At 63.6% G+C, this 22,351-nt stretch overlaps 1 protein-coding gene across 2 annotated transcripts; it reads left to right on the top strand.

Annotated features, from left to right (window-relative positions):
• The first annotated feature begins 101 nt into the window (after positions 1-101).
• SYT2 (synaptotagmin 2) lies at positions 102-21,352 on the top strand. 2 transcript variants are annotated; one of them, XM_054803799.1, is made up of 9 exons: positions 102-215; positions 15,542-15,724; positions 15,873-16,042; positions 17,536-17,652; positions 17,868-18,035; positions 18,190-18,357; positions 18,774-18,891; positions 19,639-19,772; positions 20,463-21,352. In XM_054803799.1, the coding sequence occupies exons 2-9, from the start codon at positions 15,559-15,561 to the stop codon at positions 20,667-20,669; spliced, it is 1,248 nt and encodes a 415-aa protein (XP_054659774.1). In that variant the 5' UTR covers positions 102-215; positions 15,542-15,558; the 3' UTR covers positions 20,670-21,352. The 2 variants fall into 2 exon arrangements, with proteins under 2 accessions (XP_054659774.1, XP_054659773.1); XM_054803798.1 differs by lacking the exon at positions 102-215 and adding an exon at positions 244-343.
• The last annotated feature ends 999 nt before the right edge of the window (positions 21,353-22,351 follow it).

Here is a 22,351-nt window from a genome sequence, read left to right as displayed (position 1 = left end):
GAGGGGCCTCGCCCGCACGAGCCGCGGGCAGCCCCCCCCGCGGAGGACGGGGCGGGGCCCAGGCCTGTGGGCGGGGCCGTGGGCGGGGCCTCCCGGCGGTGGGCGGAGCTGCGCGGAGCCGCCGCACGCGAGCCCGGAGGGGCCGGGGCTGCCGCAGCGCCCGCCCCGGTACCGCCGCCCTCCGCCCGCCCCGCTCTCCGCCGCCGCTCCGGCCGGTAAGTGTCCGCCCGCACTCCCGCCGAAGTTTCTCCCCGGTGCCGCAGCGGTGCGGGCTCTGCGGGACGGGATCGCCCGCGCTCCCGCCGAGCCCGTCCCGGAGCCGTTCCCGGGGCCCCTGCCCGAGGTACGATCGTCCCCGGCCGGGGTGGGCGCGGCGGTGCGCGGGGTCGGCCCGGCCGGTTCGACCTCCCCGCCGTGTGCCGGTGCCGGGAGCGGGGCGGGGGGCCGGCGCTTTCCCCGGGTCCCCTCCCGGGGCACGGTTCCCAGCTCCCCGCCGTGCCGGGCTCCCCGGGGCCGCCGGTGCGGTGCTGTGCGCCCCGGAGGCAGCTGGGGACGGAGACGGTTGCCGGCGCAGGGGGGCTGCGAAGCTGGCGGGGGGCACCCAGGGGCGTGGGGATTCCCCCCCCCCCTCCGGTGGTGCGGGGCCCCCCCGGGGGTGCAGAGCCGAGCCGCCGGGTCAGAGGTGCCCTCTGGGCGCCGGGGGATGCTCCAGCTCCGCACCCGTGCGTGCGCCCGACCGTGGGTGCCTTTGGGGTTCTGGCCCTGGGGGGTGGCCGGGGGCGCAGGGCTGTCCCCGGTGCAGTGCGGGGAACGTGCCCCGGTGCTGGAAACGGGTGGGAGCGGCGTGGCACCAGCCGTGGGCGGCCGCAGGCCCCGCTGCGCCCCTGGCTTCTCCGTAGCGGCCTGGCCGGGAGCCAGCTCCAGCCGGTCCCTTCTCCGGACTGAATTTCCCCGCCGCGGTTGCAGCAAGCTCCGGGATCCTCCTTCACTTTCTCGCGCTTGCTGCTTGCCGTCGGGGTGCAGCGGCGAGGAGGGGGTTCACCCCAGAGCCAGGGGCGTCAGCGTCGGGGTGCCGCAGCCTTTGCACCCGCGGCTGTGTCGGAGCCGTGCCCGCCTGCTCCCCTGCAGCCTACTTTGAAAGAGGGGCGGGAGTGATCCCGAAAGAGCTCTGCAAATTGCGCAGGGGACAGGCAATATTGCAAGGTGACTGTGGCACGGGGAGGGGGGGGACGACACGCGCATGTGTCACGCATCGTCGCTTCATGGTCCCCAACTGCGCTGGTGCCTCTGCGTGTCCCTCTGCACTGGGTGCTCCTCGACCGCAGCGCTCTCCTGTCCTCCAGGTGAGAGTGGCTGGGACAGCGGGTGCTGTGGGGTGTCACCCGCTGTGGGGTGTCACCTGCTGGGGGATGTCACCCGCTGCGGGGTGTCTGTCAGCGAAGTCCCCCTGTGCCGTGGTAGCTGCAGGGTGCTGAAGGACCCCCCGCCTGCTCCTCTGCAGCAGCGAAAACTTCACTCCGGGAGCGAAGGCTCTCGGTTATTGTGTGCCAAGGTGCTGCTGCAGCTATGTCACTCCTGTGCACGCTGTACGGAAACGCAACCACCGGCAGGAGTCGTCTCCTGCCTGCTGCATTATTCCTCGCTAGCGCAGTGCCTCGGCTGTGCGCTGCCAGGGGCTGCCGGAGCCCCGGGGCACCCTTGGGGCAGCCGGTGCTCTGCGCCTTTGCTGCACTTGGGTGCTTTTGGCCGCAGGGTCTCGGCGGGAAGAAGCGTGGCGTGTGGTGGTCTGTGTGCCAGGGGAGCGCGGGGCACCGGGGGGGTGATGCACCCAAGGTCATTGAGGCCAGCAGTGGCAGCGGGACATCACCTCTGCTGCTCGGGAAGACGCATTCCAGCGAAACACCCCGCTGCCCCCCTAAACCCCAAAGCCCTCTCGGAGCGATGCCCTGTCCCATTCCTGCATCTGGGTGAAGCACAGAAATAGGTCTGACCTTGCCCCATCACCCGGCAGCGAGCCTGGCTCTCCCGTGGCAAGCGCCAGTGCCCCGATTGCCGGGAGCTGGCCCGAAGCCCCGGTGCCCCCGATTCTGCAGGGCAAGGACACGTCCCTCGCCGCCTGTTAGCCTGGTGATAGCAGCAGCGAGCCAGCGTCGGCTGCACTGCATCGCCACCAGCAGCCCTGGCTCTGCACCCCTCTGCCGCGCAGCGCCCGGCACCATGCGGAGTCACGGGATGAGGGGGGACATAGGAATATATACGTATATATCCTTATATATGTGTGTGTGTGTGTGTGTGTGTATCCTTATATATATGGTTTCGGAGGGAGTTGCACATCAGCTGCCTTTCTGCCGGCGAGTTGCCCGCATGATGCCGTGCCCGCCGGGCACGGTGGGATGGTGCAGTGGCAGCATTTGCTGTTGGCCGCTCCTGGGGGAGCTACGTCCTGTTCCGTGAGTCCCGGGGACGGTTACTGGGCTTGAGCTAAAGGCCACCGAAGCGCGCCGGGACTCCTGTTCACCCCCCGAGGGGTGGGAGCGGGCCCTTCCTCTGGCTCACGGTGGTTTTGGCAAAGCCCCAGCTCCAGGAGCCGGATGACTGCAGCTCCTAATTATGACTTGAGTTTCTCCTTCTCTGGGCTGCGCAGGAGAGCTGCGAGCCAGCAGCCGTGATGTCCTCCAGCAGGATCAATGCCCAAAGCAAATAGACGGGACCCAGTGCCCGCTGGTTTGCAAATCTTCGATTTTTTTTTTTTTTTTTTCTTACCTACCCCCTGGCAGCGGAGCTCGGCGCTGTGCCTGGCTGTGCTCCTCCTCAGCCCGGCAGCCGCCGTCGCTTAGCCTGTGCCAATATCCGGAGCCGCCAGTAAGTGCAGTCTGGCAAAATGCTTTTGCCCTTGGCTGCGGTTGGCCTTTCCCTCCCAGGTGAAAACCCGGCTGTTCCCCGGCTCGTCCCTGTGCCGGGCTGCGGCTGCCCTCGGCTCGGCTCCTGTCAGAGCCCGCGCTCCCCAAAGTGCTCTTTGATTATTAGCCCTAATAATTGTGTTATCACATCGACTGAAGTGTTTCAGATGCCGAAGCTAATTTTGCTCTTCATGCCTTCCTTCATCAGTAATGGGATTTTGATAACATCACGCGTCCAAAAGTATTGGATAAACTCGGCATAATTCCCCATTTATTAATTAAACCGTAAATTAGGCAGCGTGCGGCTGGAGTCTGAGATGCCCCACACTGGTGTAATCCTACAGCCGGGGCTGGCGCTGGCCTGTCCCCGCCAGCCCTGGGGATCCCCGTGTCCCGTCCCCCCCTGAGCTCGGGGGCTGCTGCATCCTGGTGGGGCCACCCGCTCCATCGCTCCCTGCATGCCGGAAGTCAAGCGATGTTTAATCTGCTCCGGTGCCCGGAGGAGGAATTGCAGTGCCCCTGGATTTCGCTGCCAGTCGGACAGTGGGGTTGGGGGCTGGCGAAGCTCCCCGCCACCCCAGGGCGGCTCTGCTGGTGCTGCAGTCCCTCTGCCAGGGCTTTGGGAGGGGCGAACCGCAGCTGGCTCCGCACCCGCTCTCCCAGCGCGGGTAGTCGTCCGACTGCACCAAAGCCATCACGGCTCCTGGCTGGCACTTGGGCACCTGCAGCCCCACCTGCCTGGAAGGGGCTCCTGGTGCCGCTGCAACGTCCCTCGCGTCACGCGTCGTAAGGAAAGCTGCGGGGTTGGAATTCATCCGGGGAAGTTTTGGCTCCCCGGCCCTTCCCAGCCCCGCAGCAGATGTGGGCTCCGGGCCGGTGCCTCCCCGGGGGATACGGGGAAGCCTGGAGCAAAGCGGGTGTTTGTGGCACGAGGTGCGGGTGGTGCTGGGGGCAGATGCGGTGCTGCGCTCGGGCACGTCCAACCCCTGAGCCTGTGCTGAGCTGGAGGTGGCCGGGGGGGCCGGGGAGGTGCTGCGGGGCTGGGCTGAAGCCACGGGGCTGGGTGAGCGTCTGCGGGCAGTGGGGATGCCCGAGATGCGCCGGGCTGGTTTGGGGTCGGCAGAGCTGATCTGGCAACCGACGGTGGGGGTCAAGGCATCCCGTGCTGCCCGTGAAACCGCTGCGATGCCTCACATCGAAGCGATTCTGCCAAAACCTGCAGAGCTGGGACCAGCCTTGGTAATGTTGCGGCGTGCCAGAGGAGATGCTTCCCATCTCCTCCTGTGGCACACGAGATGGCCCCGGGAACGGGACTCCGATTTAGGGCTGCTGGGACTGGGGATCCCCGAGGTGGCACCGCTGCTCCCATCTGCCTTGAGTGGAGGATTCAAGGAGAAAACAACCCCAAACTTCAGGGCCGTGCGTGGATTTACAAGCACGTGGAGGCCCTGCAGGGCTCTCTGCTGTCTCGCTCTGCTCCCAGCGGAGTTACAGGGCTTTCTCCTGGGACCGAAGCCCTGGGAAAGCCGCGTTAGCGCCTGGGGTGAAGGCGCCGGCGTGTGCCTGCTGCTGCCCACGCACGAGCCCCGTGTTGCCGCCAGCAGCCTGGCTCAGCCGCCGTCTTGTGCCGCAATGAACTGCGGTGCGGCCGTGCCAGGCTCAGCCACTGGTTTGTGCTGGGTGAGAGCCCGATGGAGACCGGCCTGGTCTGGCGGCCCTGGCCGTGGGGACCCTCGGAGAGGACGGCGGCTGCTGGCGCTGGTCTGGCAGCAGGTGCTGGAGGCCGGGAGCTGGGGTGCTGTGCAGCTCCCTAGGCAGCTGGGCTGTTCTGGGGGGGAAGAGCCTTCACTGGGATGTACTGGCGGAGCAACTCCTCCGTGCAGCCCCAAAAGTGTGTGCTGTTGTGCTTGCTTGTGCCCCAAAACATCTGGAGCAACGTAGGAGGCAGCTCAGAGGGGCTGGGGAGGAGCAGAGGACCCTGCCGCAGTGTGCAGGATCTGTGCCCATCGCCCAGGCTGGGCTCCTGGCTCTTCCGGTGGCTTTTTTCCGTCTGCACAAGGTTTATTCGTGAGAGTCGGTTCCCGGTGTCCTGGCCTTGGCGGTGCTTCATGTCGTGATTAAATCCCCCACTGACGCTGTCATCATTGTGCCTCTGCTGTCACCTTTCTCGCCCCAAATGCCGCCAGGACGGGTGGCCCTGGGGACGCAGGGTCGTATTCTGCCTCGGGGCTCTCTGCCCCTTGGAGCTGGGCGAGCAGCTGCCAGCATCGCCCCTGGAGGCAGCCGAGCCCCAGCCTGTGGGGAGGAGGGAGAAGCCGAAGGTTGGGCACCACCGCAGCCAGTTTTCTGGATTTCTGACACCGGCCCATCACTACCTCATGCTTGGCTGGGTGCTCTGAAGATCTCGGTGGGGGCTGCAGCTTGTCAGGCACAAGAATCCTCATCCCTGGAAATGGCATCTCTTGGCTCGTATCTGCTCGTTTAGCCCGTGTTCGTTTAGCTTGCAAGCAGCGCAGGGCGCGTTCTCCCCTGCCTCTGTCTCAAATCGATCCGCCTCGTCTCAGCTCTCTCCTGGAGCAGCTTCTGGCTCTCCTGGCTTCTTTTTTCTCCCCCTATATTGATCAACAGCCGTCGCTGTTGCACGAGGCCATCGCCAGGGAGTGCCGGCAGCAGGGCAGCGCCGCAGGCAGAGCGGTGCCGACCCGGGTCAGCAGGATTCGGGTGCTCCGGGCCGTGCGGTGCCTTTCAAGAGCCAGGATAACTCAGCCCATCGCCTTCTGTGGCCCCATGTAGCTGCACCGGTCTCACCAGTGGAGCAGGGCACAGCCACCATGGCATCACCGGCACCGGGCTGGGTGCCACCGCTGCCCGTCCACTTTTTTTGGGAAGCGTTTTTGACCATTTGCAGCTTCTCGCGCCGAGTGCCGGCTGCCTGCGCTGGCCGTGGTTGGGGTGAGCCTCGTGGTTCGCATCTGTATGGGGTGCTCTGGTGTCCTTGGGGACGGCTGTGTCCCCACAGCTCAGGGGACTGGGCTCTCCAGCAGCTCCAGATGCCTTTTCCGTGGGTGTCGTGGTGGCACGTGGCGCGTGCCGAAACCCTCTGGATGAAGAGCTGATGGCGAGTGGTGCCTGCGGCTCCCCAGAGAGCTGCAGTGTCCCGCTGGGTAGGAAGGACACTGGTGACCGGTCCCCTCCTCAGCACAGCACCACGCTCGTGCCACCGCGCCGGGCGCTGGAGAGACCGCTGGCTGCTCCCGTCGTGCCCAGGGCGAGGGGCACCCAGACTTCTGGTGGTGCCAAGCTCTGTGGCCGCGTAAGCAGGTACCTCAGCGCGGTCTCTCGTTTGCTTCTCAGCTAATTAGCAAGGCAGCTGCCTTCTGTGGGGACTCCGAAGCGTTGCAGCAGCACCCGTGGCAGTGGGAAGCGGAGAGCCGTAGCAGGGAGGGGGCAGAAGGCGCTTGCCGGCCCCCTCGCTGCTGGCGCTGGCCTGCAAGTTGGGTCGGGGCGCCTGCCCCGGCTCCCGTGGCCGCCCTGTGTCCTCCCTGCGCTGCTGGGGCAGCAGCAACGCCGGCGGCGAGGGGTGGTTGGGGTCTGACACCCCCACCCCCCACCCCGGGAAAGGTGGACTTGGGGAGCAGCACCCATGGGTGCCAGGCAAGGCTCTGAATGCCTGGCCGTGCCGCCCCCCGCCGAAGGAGGCGCAGGCATCGCGCTGTCACTCGCCTCTTCCCCGTTTCATCTCGTGCTGCCCTGCTTTTGCAGAGGCGAAGGCACAGAAAGCCCCTGAGCTGTCTGGCCCAGCACCCTGATGCCGCCGGGTGCCAGCGACGGTCCCCGTGCAGGGTGGCGTCCCCAGGTGGGCACGGCGCTTTGGGGGGGACACCCACCAGTGCCAAGGGGGACCCTGGTGCCTGGCGGGGTGCGTGGCTGCCGGGCAGGCACTAGGCTGGGGTGATGCTGCTGCGCGGGGAGATGCTCGGGAGCTGAGCGGGGGGGGGCAGGATGGGATCACCCCCTCCCCGGCTCATTGCGCGCCCAGCCCCGCAGGTGCATCGACCTTTAGCCGTCCAGCCGGGGCCGGCGGGAGCCACGCAGCGCTCGGCACGGCCTTCCGGCGGCGGGAACCGGTGGGTTTTTTTGGGAGCATCAGAAGCCATTAATCTGGTACCCGAATGATGGATGAAGCCTACCCTTAAAACTGCATTTAACTGTTAGGCGGCTCTTGGTTTTGCAGTAAATAACGCGGCGGCTGTGACAAGGGAGCAGGTCCTCTATCGAAGGCAGGCACCGGCCTCTAAAACTGCCAGTCCTCGCGTCTGTTTTTTAATTTTTTATTTTACAAGCTCTCCCCTGTGAGCCCAGGGCTGGGTCCCCCTCCTCCAGGCTGGGGGCTCTGTGGTGACGAGTCCGGATCCCAGCATGTGGGGCGGCGAGGCCGGAGCTCGTCACGGGGTCCCTGGGGCGAGGATGGGGACCCTGGCCGTGACCCTGCGGCAGAACGGGGCTGTGCAGGAGATGCACTCACCGTCGGCTGGGCGGCTGATCCAATTTTTACAGGAACCGTGTAATTCTCCAGCATGGTACCCCCCCCCCCACCTCCCCCCAAAATTTCTCATCTCCTGGGGAAGGGCCTGTGGTCGGGTTTGCCCACCGGCACTTACTGCCGAGCCCCAGCACATCGTTATTTTTAATTAGAGGAGCTGGGTGCCGGCTGGTGACGAGAGGCAGCGAGTGGAGCGTGCCTCGGCGGGGAGGGGGTGCCGGCCGGCTCCGGTCCCCACCCCGAGATGCCATCGGAGCCCAGCTGGCAGGATGGTGAGCAGCACCGTGGGTCCCGGCGGGCGCTGGCCCAGGCGGCGGCAGAGCAGCCGGGTCCTGGCACAGCTCTGAGCTTGGAGGGACCATGAGGTTCACCCCTGTGCCTCGGTTTCCCTCGGCAGGCAGGCAGCGATGCGCCGTTCGGAGCTGCGAGGGCTGGAGAGCCCAGAGGGTGTCTGGCCAATGGCGCCTGCTTGTACTCAGGCGGGGGGCCAGGGGAGCGCGTCTCTCCGGGGGTGATGTCTGGGCAGTTCGTGTCCCGTGGTGTCACTTGCCGCTACCAGAGCATCCTCGCTCCGTCGCACCCCCTCGCCTCCGCTGCTGCCGGCTCCCGTTTCCCAGCTGGATATAAATATCCTCCCATGAAAGCGCAGGGCTGGAGGAGCGGCGACTCCCCCGGCCCTCAGCAGCGTAAATCAGGAGGGAGGTGCGAGCGGTGAAGGGTCCCTGAGGGAAAGTGCCCCTCGAGCCCCGGGAGCTGCTGCACCAGCCCGGGGTGCTGCTGATGGAGGGTCCGATCCGGCGCCGCTAATGCAGCAGTTTTGGATTTGTGCCGGGGGCGCGGGGCCGGGTTCTGCTGGGCTGGGTGGGTGCAGAGCCCCTGCGCACCGGGGTCCTGCAGCTCCCCCTCCCCAGCTCCCCCTCCTCCCTGATTCCTCGGTCTCCCCGTGCCCCCGCACATCCCTTCCCAGAAATTCTCTGTTAATTAAATGACCGTTAGAAGCCAAGTCATGTTTTTGCCTTAATTAGACTCTCCCGTCTCCTTGCTGCGAGCTGAAGCTCTGGCCCAGCGTGGCCCCTCCGTGCCTGACGCTGGACGCGCCCATCCCGAAACGACGGGAACGTTCGGGGGGGGTCTTTACTTGCGTGAAGGGCCGGAGGGATGCGTGGGCATTGTGCAGGCAGCTCTGGCAGGGACGGGATCTCCCCGCCGGCCCTCGTGCTGCCATCCCTGGGAGCAAAACGGCTGCTGGCATCAAGATCTGGCTGGGGCGCTGCCAAATATCTCAGCCGTACCCCGAAATCCCTGCAGCCCCTGGGATGCATCGCGGGAAGGTGCTGGCTCTGTAGTGCCCGGGCTTCCTGCTGACGCTGCGGTGGGAGGGGGGGTCCAGTTGGGACCAGTTTGGGATTTTCATTACCAGCCGCCCGAGCGCTGGCACGGGGCGCTGCAGGACGTTTGCGGAGGGTTGGGGCGTCTCCGCGGCTCCATCCCAGCGGGACGACTTCCAGCCCGTCGGTTTAACGTGTGCCGCAGCCCCGGCTTTGCCATCCCGTAAAGGAGCGCTAGCTCATCGCCCCGAACCCACGATGGCAGCGGCCCTTCGTTAGCTAACGAGCTTCCCCCCCACCCGACTGGGGTCTCCCCGGGACAAGCCAGCACCCAGCACCCCGGGCTGGGAGAGCCGGGGGTCGGGCCCCCCCTTACCCACCTGCCCACAGCCCAGCCCTGCGCTCCGCCAGCGGCTGCCAGCACTAATTGCTGCCTCAGCCTCATTAATCTTGATTTGTTGCTGCTTTCTGCCCTCCGTCAGCGCAGCGGGCTTCGTCTTCCCGGAGGGGAGAGGTTTCAGCTGCCAAAGCCGCCCCCGCAGAGGAGCAGGGGGGTTTCCAGCAGCTGGGTCCCCCGAAATCCCCACCCCGCTGGGGAGTGCGGAGCTCGCCTGGGTGCTGCTGTGGCCGGGGACATCCCCGTCCCTCCGCACGCCCCCAAATTCCCTTCCTGGGTCTGGTCCCTCGTGCAGCATCTGGGCTGATGAGGGCAGGAGCGCAGCGGGGCGGGGGGGTGGTGGAGAAGGGTCCTGAGGACCCTGGGTGGGCGATCGTGGTGGTCAAATGCCTTTTTTTTTTCTTAAAATAGTGCAAACCTTGCTGGTTTCCCCATTTTACCCAGCCTGTTTGCATAACCCAGCGGGGATGATTTGCTGGTGGGTGAAGACACCCCCATCGCTTGGCTTCACACCCCGCTTCTCCCTGCGTGTTCCCCCAAAAACCACCCCACCCACCGGTGAATTCTCCCCTATAAACCCCCGTCGCCATCCATCTCCGGTCCTGTCCCGTTGGTGGGTGCGGAGGCGGAGGAGCCTCTGCCCAGGGCAGCGGGAACCCACGACGTTCTGCCGAAGGGACCAGCGCGGCAGAAACCCCAAATCCCCCCTGGCTGAAGCCAGCTCCCCCTTGGTGTAAATCAGCAGAGCTCCTGCACGGGCGACAGAGCCAGAGGGGTTTACACCAGCAAGGGGCCAAAGCCCCAGCAGGGCTCGTGCTGGGCTCCGTGCAGCTTGTACGGGCTCTGGGAGCCGGAGGATGTGCTGGATGCGGCCCCTGGGGGCTGTGCTGGAGATGGGGCCTGGTGGCTCCTTCTAGGCCAGATGTTTGCAGCTGGGGGGGGCGGTGGATCGGGGGATCCAGGGTAACGCATCGCGGGGTGCGGGGGCGTGTATTAGGGAGTCTGGGGGCGATGCATGGTGCAGGAGTGTGCCTTGGGGGGGGGCTGGGAAGCTCAGGATGGGGCACGGGATAATGTCCCGTGGGACGGGGGGTGCTGCAGTGGTGGATTTGGGGTCCTGCACTGCAGGGTGCAGGATAACGCACAGGGGGTCCGGGGGCAGCACCCGGGGGGCTGCAGGGACGAGGTGCCGCAGGGGTGGTGTAATTGGGGTGCAGGGGTGATGCACTGGCGGGGGGGGGGTCCTCCCTGCTGCCGGCACGTGGGGTCTCTGCAGCGGCCGCCTGAGCGAAGCCCACCCCGTCCCGCTCTGTGGGGAGCTCCCGGCTGTTTTGGAGGGTGCGGGTGGGTCCTGCCGCACCCATCAGAATCCCCCGGTGGGTGCTGCTCCCCGGGCAGGGGCTGGGGTGTGCCCAAGGGTTACCGGGCAGGAAGGGGTGGCGGGGGCCCCTTCCCAGCTGGTGATTACTAACGATGCCCTAACCCACGCTTGTTCTTGGGCCAAGGACCGAGAGAAATGGTTATTTATAACCGTCTGTATTTATTTACGTCCTCAAGACACCGGGGTGTTGGCGGAGGGATGGCAGGGGGTGGCGGGGGGGGGGGCAGCTCCAGACCCAGCGCGGTTTTGCGGGGGGATAAAGAGGAAACCACGCACTGGCGGAACAGCAGCGAACGTCCTCGGCGGGGGCGGCTGAGCAGTGTTTGGGGGGGGTAGCCATGATAGTGGGGGGCTGAGCTCCCTTCCCACCTCCAACCGGGACAGCGCCGACGGCCGCCCCAGCGTGCAGAAAGGAGAAAAAAAAAAAAAAAAAAGAAAAATTGCAAAAGAAGGACAAAAAAAAAAAAAAGGCAAGTGGAGCCATAGCAGGACTGCATTGCAGTGCTGCCGGCCGAGGTCCCCCGTGCCTCTCGGCTGCCCTCAGACCCTCCTGGCAGCACTGGGGTGGCCCAGCCCAGCGTGGGGCAGGGGCAGGGTGCTGGGACGGGGACAGGATGCTGGGATGGGCCCTTCTGCCTGGGAATCTGCTCATGGGGCTGGGAGCGACTCCGCACCCGCAGCTGAGGGGTTGCCCCCCCGCCCCGCCTTGTAGCTGCACTGTGCGGGGCGGAGAACAGGGGATGTGACCAAGGACACCCGGTGAGGCAGTGGCAGAGTGGGGACAGGGACTGGCGGGTGAGGGGCCGTGCCCAAGGACACGCTGTCCCACACGCTGCACCCTGGCTGCCCCCCGGCACCCTGCCCCTGCCCCAAGGCACCCCACCCCCTGCCCCATACTGCCAGGCCCTGGCCCCTCGTGGGGGGGGGGCAGGATCAGCCCCCCCCATCCCCGTGGCAGGGGCTGCAGCGTCCCACGGGACTCCAGGGCACCCAGGCAGGGGGGCAGCGGCAGGGTCCCCATGAGCCTGTGCCCCCCCCACTCCCTCCTGTGCCTCAGTTCCCCCCCCCAGTCCTCAGCCCCACCGGCACACGGTGAGCACGCAGAGTGCTGGGGCGAGGGACAGCGCAATTAATGATGCTAATTATCTTGCCCTGTTCTAAAGTAGCCACTGCAGTGAGGCCTGATGCTGCCTGCACACCCCCCCCCCGCCCTGGGCAGCACCCCAAAGCCCTCTAAATAACCCCCAAAGCAGCGGTTCCCCCAGCCCAGCACCCACACAGCAGCTCGTCCCCCATACCCCCCCCACCGCCCCGGGCTCCCACACCCGCTGGGACGGGGTTTCCTTACTGCCTGATAAATTATTTCCAGAAATCAATCAGCAGCTGCTCGCGGCAGCGCTGCGACGGGGGGGACACACACGCTGTCTCGGTGCCCCCGCGGTGCGCAGGGGTTTGCATGGTAAATGTGCAGGCACACAAATGCGTGGGTGCTCTGTCTCCTTCCAGGGGTGTGCAGACGTGTGCACGCTCATGCACACATGTGCAAACATGACCCATAGCAGCTGTGCACACACATGCATGCTGGCACATAGAGGACATGTGCAAACATATCTACGTGCGAGCTCGTACACAGCCTGCGGGTGCTGGCACGCACACACCCGTGTGGGTACACACTCCCCGCCATGTGCACGAGCGTGTGCAGAGCCACACGAGTGCTGCATGTGTGCACAAGCAGTTGCACCCACACACACATCTGTGAGCAGATGTGCTCATGCACCTGTATGGCCAAACGCACACACCTGCCAGCACTTGCACACGCGCACACACACGCACTGCCTCTGCAGAAGCACTTTGACCCAGACACATACACGTGCATATCCTGTGCACAAGCACTCGCACATATGCACAGACATGCATGCTGTGCACACCCGATGCACAAGCATTTGCACAGACACACCCCCCCCCCATATCCACACACCCAGCCATATGCACAGATGCATGCACACTGCACCAGCATTTGCATCCCTTCCCATGCACACGCACTTGCACACGTGTGCGCACACACACACACACGAGGCTGAAGCACGTGCCACACCGCAGGTGCTCAGCACCCCACGCCCCTCCCTGTGCCCCTGCCACGCTGCCCCGTCTCCAGGGATCGCAGCGCGTGCAGCGGGATGTGAGCAGCATTGCAATCGCAGCCCGCGCCGTGTCGTGCTGCAGAGCGCTGCAGTGGGGCTGCCGCAGCCACACGCCTGCAGCACGGGGAGCCCCAGCACCCTGGAGGGCAACGCTGTGCTGGGTGCCCAGGACGTGGGTGCTGGGGCGGGGAGGGGGTGTTGGCTTGCCTGGGTGCCCCACGGTGGGTGCTGCCCACCCTGTAGCGCACCTTTGGGTGCGGAGCGGGTGCCACAGGCTGTGACATGACAGGGTGCTCCCTTGGGGTCCGCCCCCCCCCCGCTGGCACCTGTGCTTTGCACCCTCCATCCTTGCTGTGCGCCCATGGGTGCTCGCATGGCGTTGGGGGCCTGGCCCCTCGCCCCCACTCTATGTCTGTGGGTGCAGGGCAGAGCCAGGACTCAACCCCCACCTGGTGCAGGATCAGGCACCTGAGGGCAGGAGAGGGGCATGTCCCGGTGCCCAGCGCCCTGCAGAGCTGTGGGTGCCATCGCTGGGGGCTCGGGGCTGGCGGCAGCATCCCTCACCGTGGGCACTCAGCCCTGCCCGGGGTGGTTTTGTTTTTTGGGGTTTTTTTTTTTTTTTTTCTTCTTCTTCCCAAACCCATCCCGCTCTAGCAGAGCTCCTGCACAGAAATACAGGTCAGGTCGGGGAGCGAGTGTTGCAAAAAAAAAACCCGCTGCCTCGCCTGCAGCGAGCTGGGAAGTGTCCAGCGTGCCCCGGCCTGCGGCTCCTCCGCCAGCTCTGCTGCCTCCTCGCAAACCCCCTGTGATGGGGGAAAACCCCTCACGGGTTTTTTTTTTTTTTTTTTTTTCTTTGCAGCAAAAGCCCTGCTTGGCTCTGGCTGTCCCACAAGGGTAAAAACCCCGGCTGGGGGGTTATGGGATGAGAAGCCGTCGTGAAATCGTAGCGGAGCTGTGGGGAGCTGCTGGCCACGTGGCAAGCAGGGGACAGCGTCCTGCCCCCATCCCTGTCGCTCCCTAAAAAGGGGGCTCCGTGCCAACCCCTTCTTCCCAGCAGGCTGGCTTGCGAGGCTGCCTGCAGCTCCCAGTGCCACCCAGTGCCGCCCGGTGCCCTTGGGCATCGAGCTGCTGGCACCGATGGTGACTCCAGCGAACAGGTTAAAAAAAAAAAATGAAAGGCCGGGTGTCCTCGGCTGCTGGAAAGGTTTGGGGAGCCCCCGTAGCCCTCTGCATTAAATACCCCCTCCATGGGGCGGGGGTTAAATACAGCACTGATGATTCACTGATGATTCACACTCCTGATTCACTGAAGCTTCCTGACCCCAGAGCAGGACGTGGGGCACCTCCAGCATCTTGCTCCAGTGCCCCGGTGCCATCTGCCACCGAGCTGTGGGGAGTTGGCCAACGCGTCGTGGCTGTGCGATGCTGATTCTGGTCTTTGCAGCGGTTGCAGCCACTCCATGGCGCGTGAAGGTGGCTGTGTTCGAGGTCCAAGGGCAGGAGAAGGAGCTGGTGGAGCATGGAGAGCCTCTGAGATGCTCAGCACGTTTGGGGGGCTCCAAGCAGAGCAGGTCCAAGCAGTTTGACTTCCATAGATGTCCAAGATGGATAAATCCACAGGAGGAGCTGGTGATTGTGGTCCGTGCTGGTCTCAGAGCTGCAGGCTGGGGAGGAGGGATGCTCCTGAGGTCCAGGACCTTGGTGGTTGCATATTCTGAGTTACCATGTCCTGCACATGAGACTTGAGGTCAGGCAGGGGTCTGACATTGCCTTGGGTGGAGGGACCCTGTGGTGGTCTCTGGGGACCCACCCACACTGCAGAGACAGCCCCGAGCATCCTCCTTGGCTGCGCTGCAGGGTGTACCCAGCCAAGATGGGTCACCTCTGGATGAGTCACCTAATTAGCCTGTTTTGCCGTGAGAAGGGCTGTGTCTGCCTGGCACGGAGGTCTCCCTGCTTCAGACCCTGCTGGGCTGGGGCAAGGGGTGCAGCAGCCTGGCAGTGAGCTGAGCACCTTCCCCGTGCCCCATCAGGGAACGGGGCTGGCCGGAGGAGCTGGGCTCTGCAGGGTCGGGAGGTGGACAGGAGCCTTGAGCCACCCAGGACACAGTACCTGTGAAGTGGTGAAAGGGCTGACTTTTTGACGTGCATGCTGAGCCCTCCACGGCCGCGTACAGCCGGTTCTTCCCTACTTTCATCCATCCTCAAATGTGCCCTGCAAAACTCCCTGGGGCTGGAAGAAAAGCAATATGTGCTCTTCTGCATCCTTGGAAGCTCTCCCAGGGCTGGGTGCAAGTCCTGAGGGTCCCACACCAGCACTGGGTCCCTGCATAAAGCGAGGGCTGGCTGCTGCCATGTGTTGGGTCTGCAGGTGCCTGATGCCTGGGTCCCTGCCTGAGAAAAGGAGGAAGTGGGGGGGGGGCTGGCTTTCTCCAAACTAACCTCACTCATCTCTCCTGGGGGGGTGCAGACACCCCTTCCCTCATCCCATGGGGTGAACCTCTCCCCTAGGAGAGTCCCAGATGTCCTGAGAAGGCTCCAAGCCAGCACCAGCATTGACGTGATGTTGAGTGATGCTCCCGGTGGCTTTGGAGATGTCAAGGGCCAGGAAGCATGGGGGTTGACTGGGCTTCCCATTGCTTATGAGGGAATCCAGGAGTCTGGCCTCTCATGTCCTTCATAACCATTGGGCTCCACACCCCTCTAGCAGAAGACCAAGTGCCCTGTTGTAGCCCTGCTGTCAATGCAGATGTCCTTGGTGCAGATGGCTGCTCAGGGACGCAGCCTGGGCATGGGGAGGGGTGGTGGCAGCAGAGACCCGGGTGACCACTAAGGTGACGTTGTGTTTCAGGGAGCCCCTGACCCACCATGACGTTCAAGCAAGCGTCCATGATGGCCCCGGAAGCCATGGCCACCACGATGCCCATGGCCACGATGGAGAACTCCACTGAGGCCGCAGGGCCAGGCGAGAGCAAGGAGGACATGTTCACCAAGCTGAGGGACAAGTTCATGAATGAGCTCAACAAGATCCCCTGTGAGTAGCTGCCTCCTTTTCCAGGTATCCCCTTCCTCATGACCCCACCACTGCTCCAGTCCCGGTGCAGCACACGGGACGAGGTGGGGGGGGGCTGGGGCCAGGAGGGAGCTGCAGGGCTGACCATGATACTGGCTTTTGCCCGCAGTGCCACCCTGGGCCCTCATCGCCATTGCAGTGGTAGCTGGACTCCTCATCCTCACCTGCTGCTTCTGCATCTGCAAGAAGTGCTGCTGCAAGAAGAAGAAGAACAAGAAGGAGAAGAGCAAAGGCATGAAGAATGCCATGAACATGAAGGACATGAAGTCAGGCAACCAGGTGATGTCCTTCTGGACTGCTTAGCTGTGTCTTGGGCTTGGTTTTGTGGGACGATCCCTCCAGTTGAGTTACAAACTGTGTCGGGGCACTCATAGCTCAGGCAGCAGAGGGGGATGGAGCCACCAGGATCCTGGGATGGGGAGCCTGGAGCTGAGCTAGCAGCACTGTCCTCTTCCAGTGCCTGGTGGCCTCGATGGGACCAGGCTCAGGCTGCCCTGGACTGACTGATGCTTCACCTGAACCAGCAAATGTTAATTGAATCCCTTGGGTCTCTTTGCCTTCCTCTGAGCTGCTCTCTCATTCCTCTGTGCCTTTACCTGAGAGGGGAGGACCACCAGGGCAAAACCCCCACCAATTTGGGGATCCCCAGAAAGCCTCAGGAGGCAGGTGCTGGTGCATGGAGTGGAGCTGGGACCGTCTCCCCATCATGGGGGCCAGGAAGGGACCAGCAGGAAGAAGGCTTTCGTACCAGCGAGTTTGGGGCAATCTTGGCCATTTCAATTCATCAGCCCAACCCAGGGCCATTTGGAGGGGGTGGGAGATTTTTGGGTGTCCATTCCTGCTCTTTGGAGCCATGTGGGCACCATGGGCATGCAGGCAGGCTGGAGAGATGAGGGCGGAGTGGAGATGCTCCATCATACCTGTCCATCTGCATGCCCCCGCGGGGGTGGGAGATGTGGGCTGATGGAGGGCGAGGGCTGCTGTCCCCTGAGGCTCGATGGGACCATACAAACCCCAATTCCCCATCTCATCGTGGGTCCCTTGTCGATGCTCTCCGTAATGTTTCTCTCTCTTCCCTCCCGCTGCTCTCGCCATCCTCCCTCCCTGCTGCCCCATCTGCGTGTTCCTTCTCCGTCCTGGGACACCCTCCATGGTAGGTGCCACCACGAGCCTCCCTTCTCCATCAGCCGCTTCCAGGGTGGGACGGGGGACCTAGAGACATGTCAGAGAGGTGATAAGGAGCTGGGGCTTGCACCTCAGGGACGGTGGCTTGGAGAAGCTTGGTGAGGGGTGGCTTTGCCTTAGGAGAATTAGGTGATAGCTCTATGACTGAGCTCACAGAGCCTGGCAATGGCCCTGCTAAGCCCTTAGCACCTGCTGTAGCGCTCCCCCAAGCACGGCTTGGGGGCGAGACTGTCCCTACACTCATCTGCAGTGGGTTGTTTGCATGCAGCCACCCCCCCTGCAAGCACCAAACCTCCCTCCTCTGGAGCTGCCCCGTGTCCTGGCACCCCGAGGCAGCCCCCAACGCCATCGTGGCTGGACCAGCACCGGGGGCTCCCTGGCAGAGCCGGTCCACCCCAGGGCTGCTCCGCTGGTGCTTTATGTCTCCAGCTCAGGGGTTCTTCTCGCCCCCTCATGGGGGGAACCCAGGGCTTGAGATGTTGGTAGGGTTGGGGTGCCGGAGGTCCCCGGGGGTGTGGGGATGGGGACACGGGGCTGTGACCCTGCTGCTGAGCCAGGCACCTCGGCTGCCATTGCAGGACCAACAGGATGATGATGATGCAGAGATGGGTCTGACAGAAGGGGAAGGCGAGGAGGAGGAGAAGGAGCCGGAGAACCTGGGAAAACTGCAGTTCTCACTGGACTACGATTTCCAGGCAAACCAGGTGATGGAGGGGCCGGGGCTCGGCTGAGGAGGTGGGCAATGGGGTTTGCCCAGGGAGGGTACTTGAGAGGTTGGACCTGGCTGGCATTGGAGAGAGGGAGCACTGGGTGCTGTGCCATGGGGAGTCCTTCCCCACGTTGGGCTGGAGACGAGCCCTTGGCATCTGCAGTGCGTAGCTAGGCCATCTCACAGAAGACATACCTCTCCCCTCTTCAGCTGACAGTGGGGATACTCCAAGCTGCCGAACTGCCAGCTTTGGACATGGGTGGCACCTCAGACCCGTACGTCAAGGTATTCTTGCTCCCTGACAAGAAGAAAAAGTATGAGACCAAAGTGCAGAAGAAGACACTCAACCCTGCCTTCAACGAGACCTTCACCTTCAAGGTGAGCGCCTTCCTACCCACAACACGGGACCTTGTCTCCCACTCCCATCTTTCCCCTGACTGGTCCTGTACTTTGACCCTCGCTGCTGGAAGCAGGTGGTCCTGGCTTGGGCTCCTCTGAGCTCATTGCCAGCCCGGTGGCCCTCTTTGTGCAGGTCCCCTACCAGGAACTGGGCGGGAAGACACTGGTGATGGCCATCTACGACTTCGATCGCTTCTCCAAGCATGACATCATTGGCGAGGTGAAGGTGCCCATGAACACAGTGGACCTGGGCCAGCCTATTGAGGAGTGGCGAGACCTACAGAGTGGTGAGAAGGAGGAGGTGAGAGAGGGCGCAAGGCCCTCGGTCAGCTGAAACCCTTGGCTGGGGGTGTTGAGATGTGCTCTGCTTTCTGGGCCATCCCACGGTGCTTGGGACAGCGAGTGCAGTGGGGTCCCACCTGGGTGCCATGCATGTCCTGGCCATGAGCGCTGTCAGGATCTGCCCCTGTTGTTCCCCTGTGGAAAAGCCTTTCTGTAAGAAAAATGAAGAGTATAAATGTCTTGAGTGCTGCACTGGGGCTGGCCTGCCCCAGACCCAAGTCATCAAACCCTTGTGCTGGTCCATGGGGTGGCAGCTTGTGCCTGCATTGAAGATTGAGCAGAGTTTAGGGGGACCTGCATGCGGGACCATGTTTCAACACTGCAGTACGATGCATTGACAAGACTTTGATATCTGCTCCCCGCTCTGCTTGGCAGCCAGAGAAGCTAGGAGATATCTGCATCTCCCTCCGGTACGTGCCCACAGCCGGGAAACTCACTGTCTGCATCCTGGAGGCCAAGAACCTGAAGAAGATGGACGTTGGGGGTCTCTCAGGTGGGTGTCAGCTCATGGGCATCCTCCTCCCACCCCTCCTGGGGCTCTCGGCATCCTTTATTGGGGGAGGACACTGGGACCATCAGTCTGGCAGGGCTTGGGGAAACCCCCTCCAGGGCCTGGGGCCTCCTGCATCAGAGGCAGCCCAAGGTCTGGCTGGAAGGCGAGGGGAGGTGGGGATGGGATGACCCCGACCCTTAGGAAGGACATATTGAATTTGGTCCACCGCTGTGCCCAGGTCCAGGACACTGCAGGACCTGTGTGGTGAAAATGCTCCTCTGCCATTTGCTCCTGGTCCTGCTCCTCCTTGACTTGGAGCTGAGGACCTCAGTCAATGGCATGTTTCATGCTAGAAGTGTCTTCCAGGGCTGAGCTCTCTGCCCAGGGATCCTCAGCTCTCTCCAGACCTGCCTTAACCGGAAGAGTACCTGCATGGCTGGAAGGGTTCGGCTTTATTGCTGGGGTGTCCAGCTCCAGAAATGGGGGGTGACAGGCCAGCACCTCCAGGTGTCATACCACTGTCCCCAGCTCTCCTACAAGGAGACCCACAGGATGCAGAAGAGCTCAACCCCTTGGCCAGTTGCTCCCATGAATCCTCTCCAGCCTTTTGGCTTTGGCCTCCATCCACAAACCTCAGAGTACCTTTATTTGCGGAGGCCTCCTCAGCCCACCGTGCACGTCATCTTGGGCTGAGACTTCTCCTGGGCATCTCAGTCCTAGCTGTTGCACTCTCCTGCCCCCCCCCAGATCCCTATGTGAAGATCCACCTGCTGCAGAATGGCAAGAGGTTGAAGAAGAAGAAGACCACAGTCAAGAAGAAGACCCTGAATCCCTACTTCAACGAGTCCTTCAGCTTTGAGATCCCCTTTGAGCAGATACAGGTTCGTCTGATGACTCCCCTGGGAGGCAGGCAGGGTGGGGGTGACAGGGGAAGTCCTGCAGCTGCCCAAGCCTATGTCCCAGCCTTTCCACCAGCCTGAGTGGCTCCTGCTGAGCTTCTGGTCTGGTCATCTATAAAATAGGTCCAGTCCCAGCCTGGGCCTGGGCTGATGTTGACGGCAGTGACAGAGGTGGGAGGCTGGGTAGGGCCCATGGGAGATGCAGCCCCAACCCAAATCATGGTTAGAATGGGGCTTTCATCTGCTCCTGGCCCTACAGTGCTCACCCCAGGCGTAGCAAGGATCCCCACAGTGGTCCTAGGGGCGTTTTGGACCACTGGTAGGTGCCTTCTACCCCTCCATGTCCTGACCTAGCCTCTGCACGAGCCCCTTGCCCCAGCCCAGCCCCGTCAAGCTCTGTAGCCCACAGCTCTTGCCCAGCCCCACACCATCCCTTGGCGCCCTTTCCCAGGTGGCCATGTCAGGACGAGCTGCAGCCCTGGGCTCCTCGGGGAAGGAAGTGGAGGAAGCTATGGGCATGGCGGGGACTCTGCCCCAAAATGGGCCATTGTGGGTCTCAGCTTTGGGGGATCCCTGGGGTGTGCTGCCGGGGCTGGGTACAGCATGGAGGCTGTGGAGCAGTCACAGCCGCTGCGCCTTTCCACCCCCTCTAAAGAAGGTTTCCTCCTTTAGAAAGTGCAGGTGGTCATCACGGTGCTAGACTATGACAAGCTGGGGAAGAATGAAGCCATCGGCAAGATCTTCACGGGCTGCAACGCCACCGGCACGGAGCTGCGGCACTGGTCCGACATGCTGGCCAACCCCCGGCGGCCCATTGCCCAGTGGCACTCACTGAAGCCAGAGGAAGAAGTAGATGCAGCTCTCGGGAAAAACAAATAGGAAGATCTGCCGGCCAGCGCAGCACGGCACTGCGGACAGTCAAAACGACCCAGAGCTACTGATACCTCAGTTACGCAACCTTTGGTTTTGGGTTTTTTTTTGTTCTGTTTTAAGCTGAAATACCCTTTGATGGCTGTGGAAGAGTTTCCAGACAGTACCAATAGCTTCCAGGGGAAGAGGTTAAAAACAACGGATGGTTCTTTTTGTTCTTCAGCATCGCTCCCTTCTGCTGCATGTCCCATCGCGTCTGCCCACAATCCCTTCCAGGTGCAAAGCCACCGTCACGCCTGGGACCTTCCCCGGTGGCCACGTCACCAGCCCGCAGCACTGCTGCCGCCATCCTTCCCTCGGGCTCACGTGGGGAACCGTCGAACGTTGCGTGGAGGCGATACCAGAGCCTGATCGTGCGAGATGACCAGACCCACTGTGCTTGCTTGGGGCATGGACAGCTGCGTGGACGTCAAAGTGGTGGAGAAGACCCTCTGCAGGAGACCGAGGCGCCTCCCGCTCCTGCTCTGCCTCCCTCCGTCCGGGAAGGGCAGGAGCCGTGGTTTCGGGCTGAGGGTGGCCAAGTGCCCCCCGGCCAGCTCCAGGTTTGGCTCCTTCTGGGCAGAGGTTTGCAGGGACGGCGGGGTCCCGCTGCGGCCAGCCTGGCAGTGGGTGCCGAGCCCTCGGCGTTGCAGCTGGAGTGGCGGGGGCTGGTGTGAGCGTGGGGAGCCCCAGGATGGGGGGGGGTGGGGGTGGGGTCTGCTCTGAGGAAACACGTGGTGGGATCTGCACGCAATGGCGGCGCAGCGCGGACTGCCACCGCCTCTGCTGGGTGGCCGGCACATCCCCAGAGGCCGGGCGAGGACAGCGCTGGGTGATTTGCATGTGTGTCCCACCATGCTTCGTTGAAACCTGTAGCTCTAGATGCTTCCACAAGGCAGGTTTACACTGAGAGGTCTCCAAATGTGAGGGGGGCAGCCCCCCAGAGCGGTGCCAGGTGCCTCCCCAAAGGCCATCGCGTGTCCCCAGGGCTCAGCCCCGTCGTGGGCACCCTGGTGCAGCCCCAGGGCAGCCAGGGGCTATGGGGAGCCCCAGCCCCCCCACCGCATCCCACCGCTGTGAAGCAGGTGGGGAGGGTGCAAGCAGCCTATGGCCGACAAGGGACCAAAGCCCCTGACCCCCACAAGCTGCTGCTCCTCACCGTTGGCTGCTGAATCCACCCGGTCCCGCTCCCCTCGGGGGAATAAGCCATATCCGTGTTGCGACAGTGGGCAAGAGCTTCTCCAGGCCACCCCTCCCACCACGGGGCGAGCCAGGACCAAGCCCCTGAACTGGCGAGCCAACGTCGTTCTCCGCTGTGGGGAGAGGGGCCAGCAGCCCTGCCCAGTTCAGCCCAGTCTGTACTGGAGCACTGATGTGACCTGGTGTCCCTGTCCTGGCTCCGACTTCCCAGCAGCCTCGTGCTCCCTGCTCCGCTTTCCTGGACTTGGTTGCAGGAGGTTTCGGCAGGGTTAGGCAGCGAAGGGTGTCACGTCTTCAGCCAGCGGGTCGGGCAGTGGAGCTGAGCTCCGGGGTGCAGCCGGGGATGCCCAGGGCATCGGGGACGCTGCTGGGGGGGGGGCGGGGGGGTGTGTGTGTGTGGGTGTCCAACGCCCAGGCTGGGACCTCGGTGCAGGGGGCAAAGTGCCCAAGCT

The sequence above is a fragment of the Grus americana genome, chromosome 25 (assembly GCF_028858705.1).
Source record: "Grus americana isolate bGruAme1 chromosome 25, bGruAme1.mat, whole genome shotgun sequence".
Classification (NCBI taxonomy): domain Eukaryota; kingdom Metazoa; phylum Chordata; class Aves; order Gruiformes; family Gruidae; genus Grus; species Grus americana.
Note: the sequence above shows the minus strand (reverse complement) of the source record. Positions and strands in the feature narration are given on the sequence as shown.

What these genes read in the sequence shown, in the direction of transcription:
- SYT2 (XM_054803799.1), top strand. Translation starts at nt 15,559, where the DNA reads ATGACGTTCAAGCAAGCGTCCATGATGGCCCCGGAAGCCATGGCCACC. An exon ending in ACGAGACCTTCACCTTCAAG is followed by an intron (nt 18,036 to 18,189) that starts GTGAGCGCCTTC and finishes CTCTTTGTGCAG; the next exon opens with GTCCCCTACCAGGAACTGGG. An exon ending in TCCCCTTTGAGCAGATACAG is followed by an intron (nt 19,773 to 20,462) that starts GTTCGTCTGATG and finishes TTCCTCCTTTAG; the next exon opens with AAAGTGCAGGTGGTCATCAC.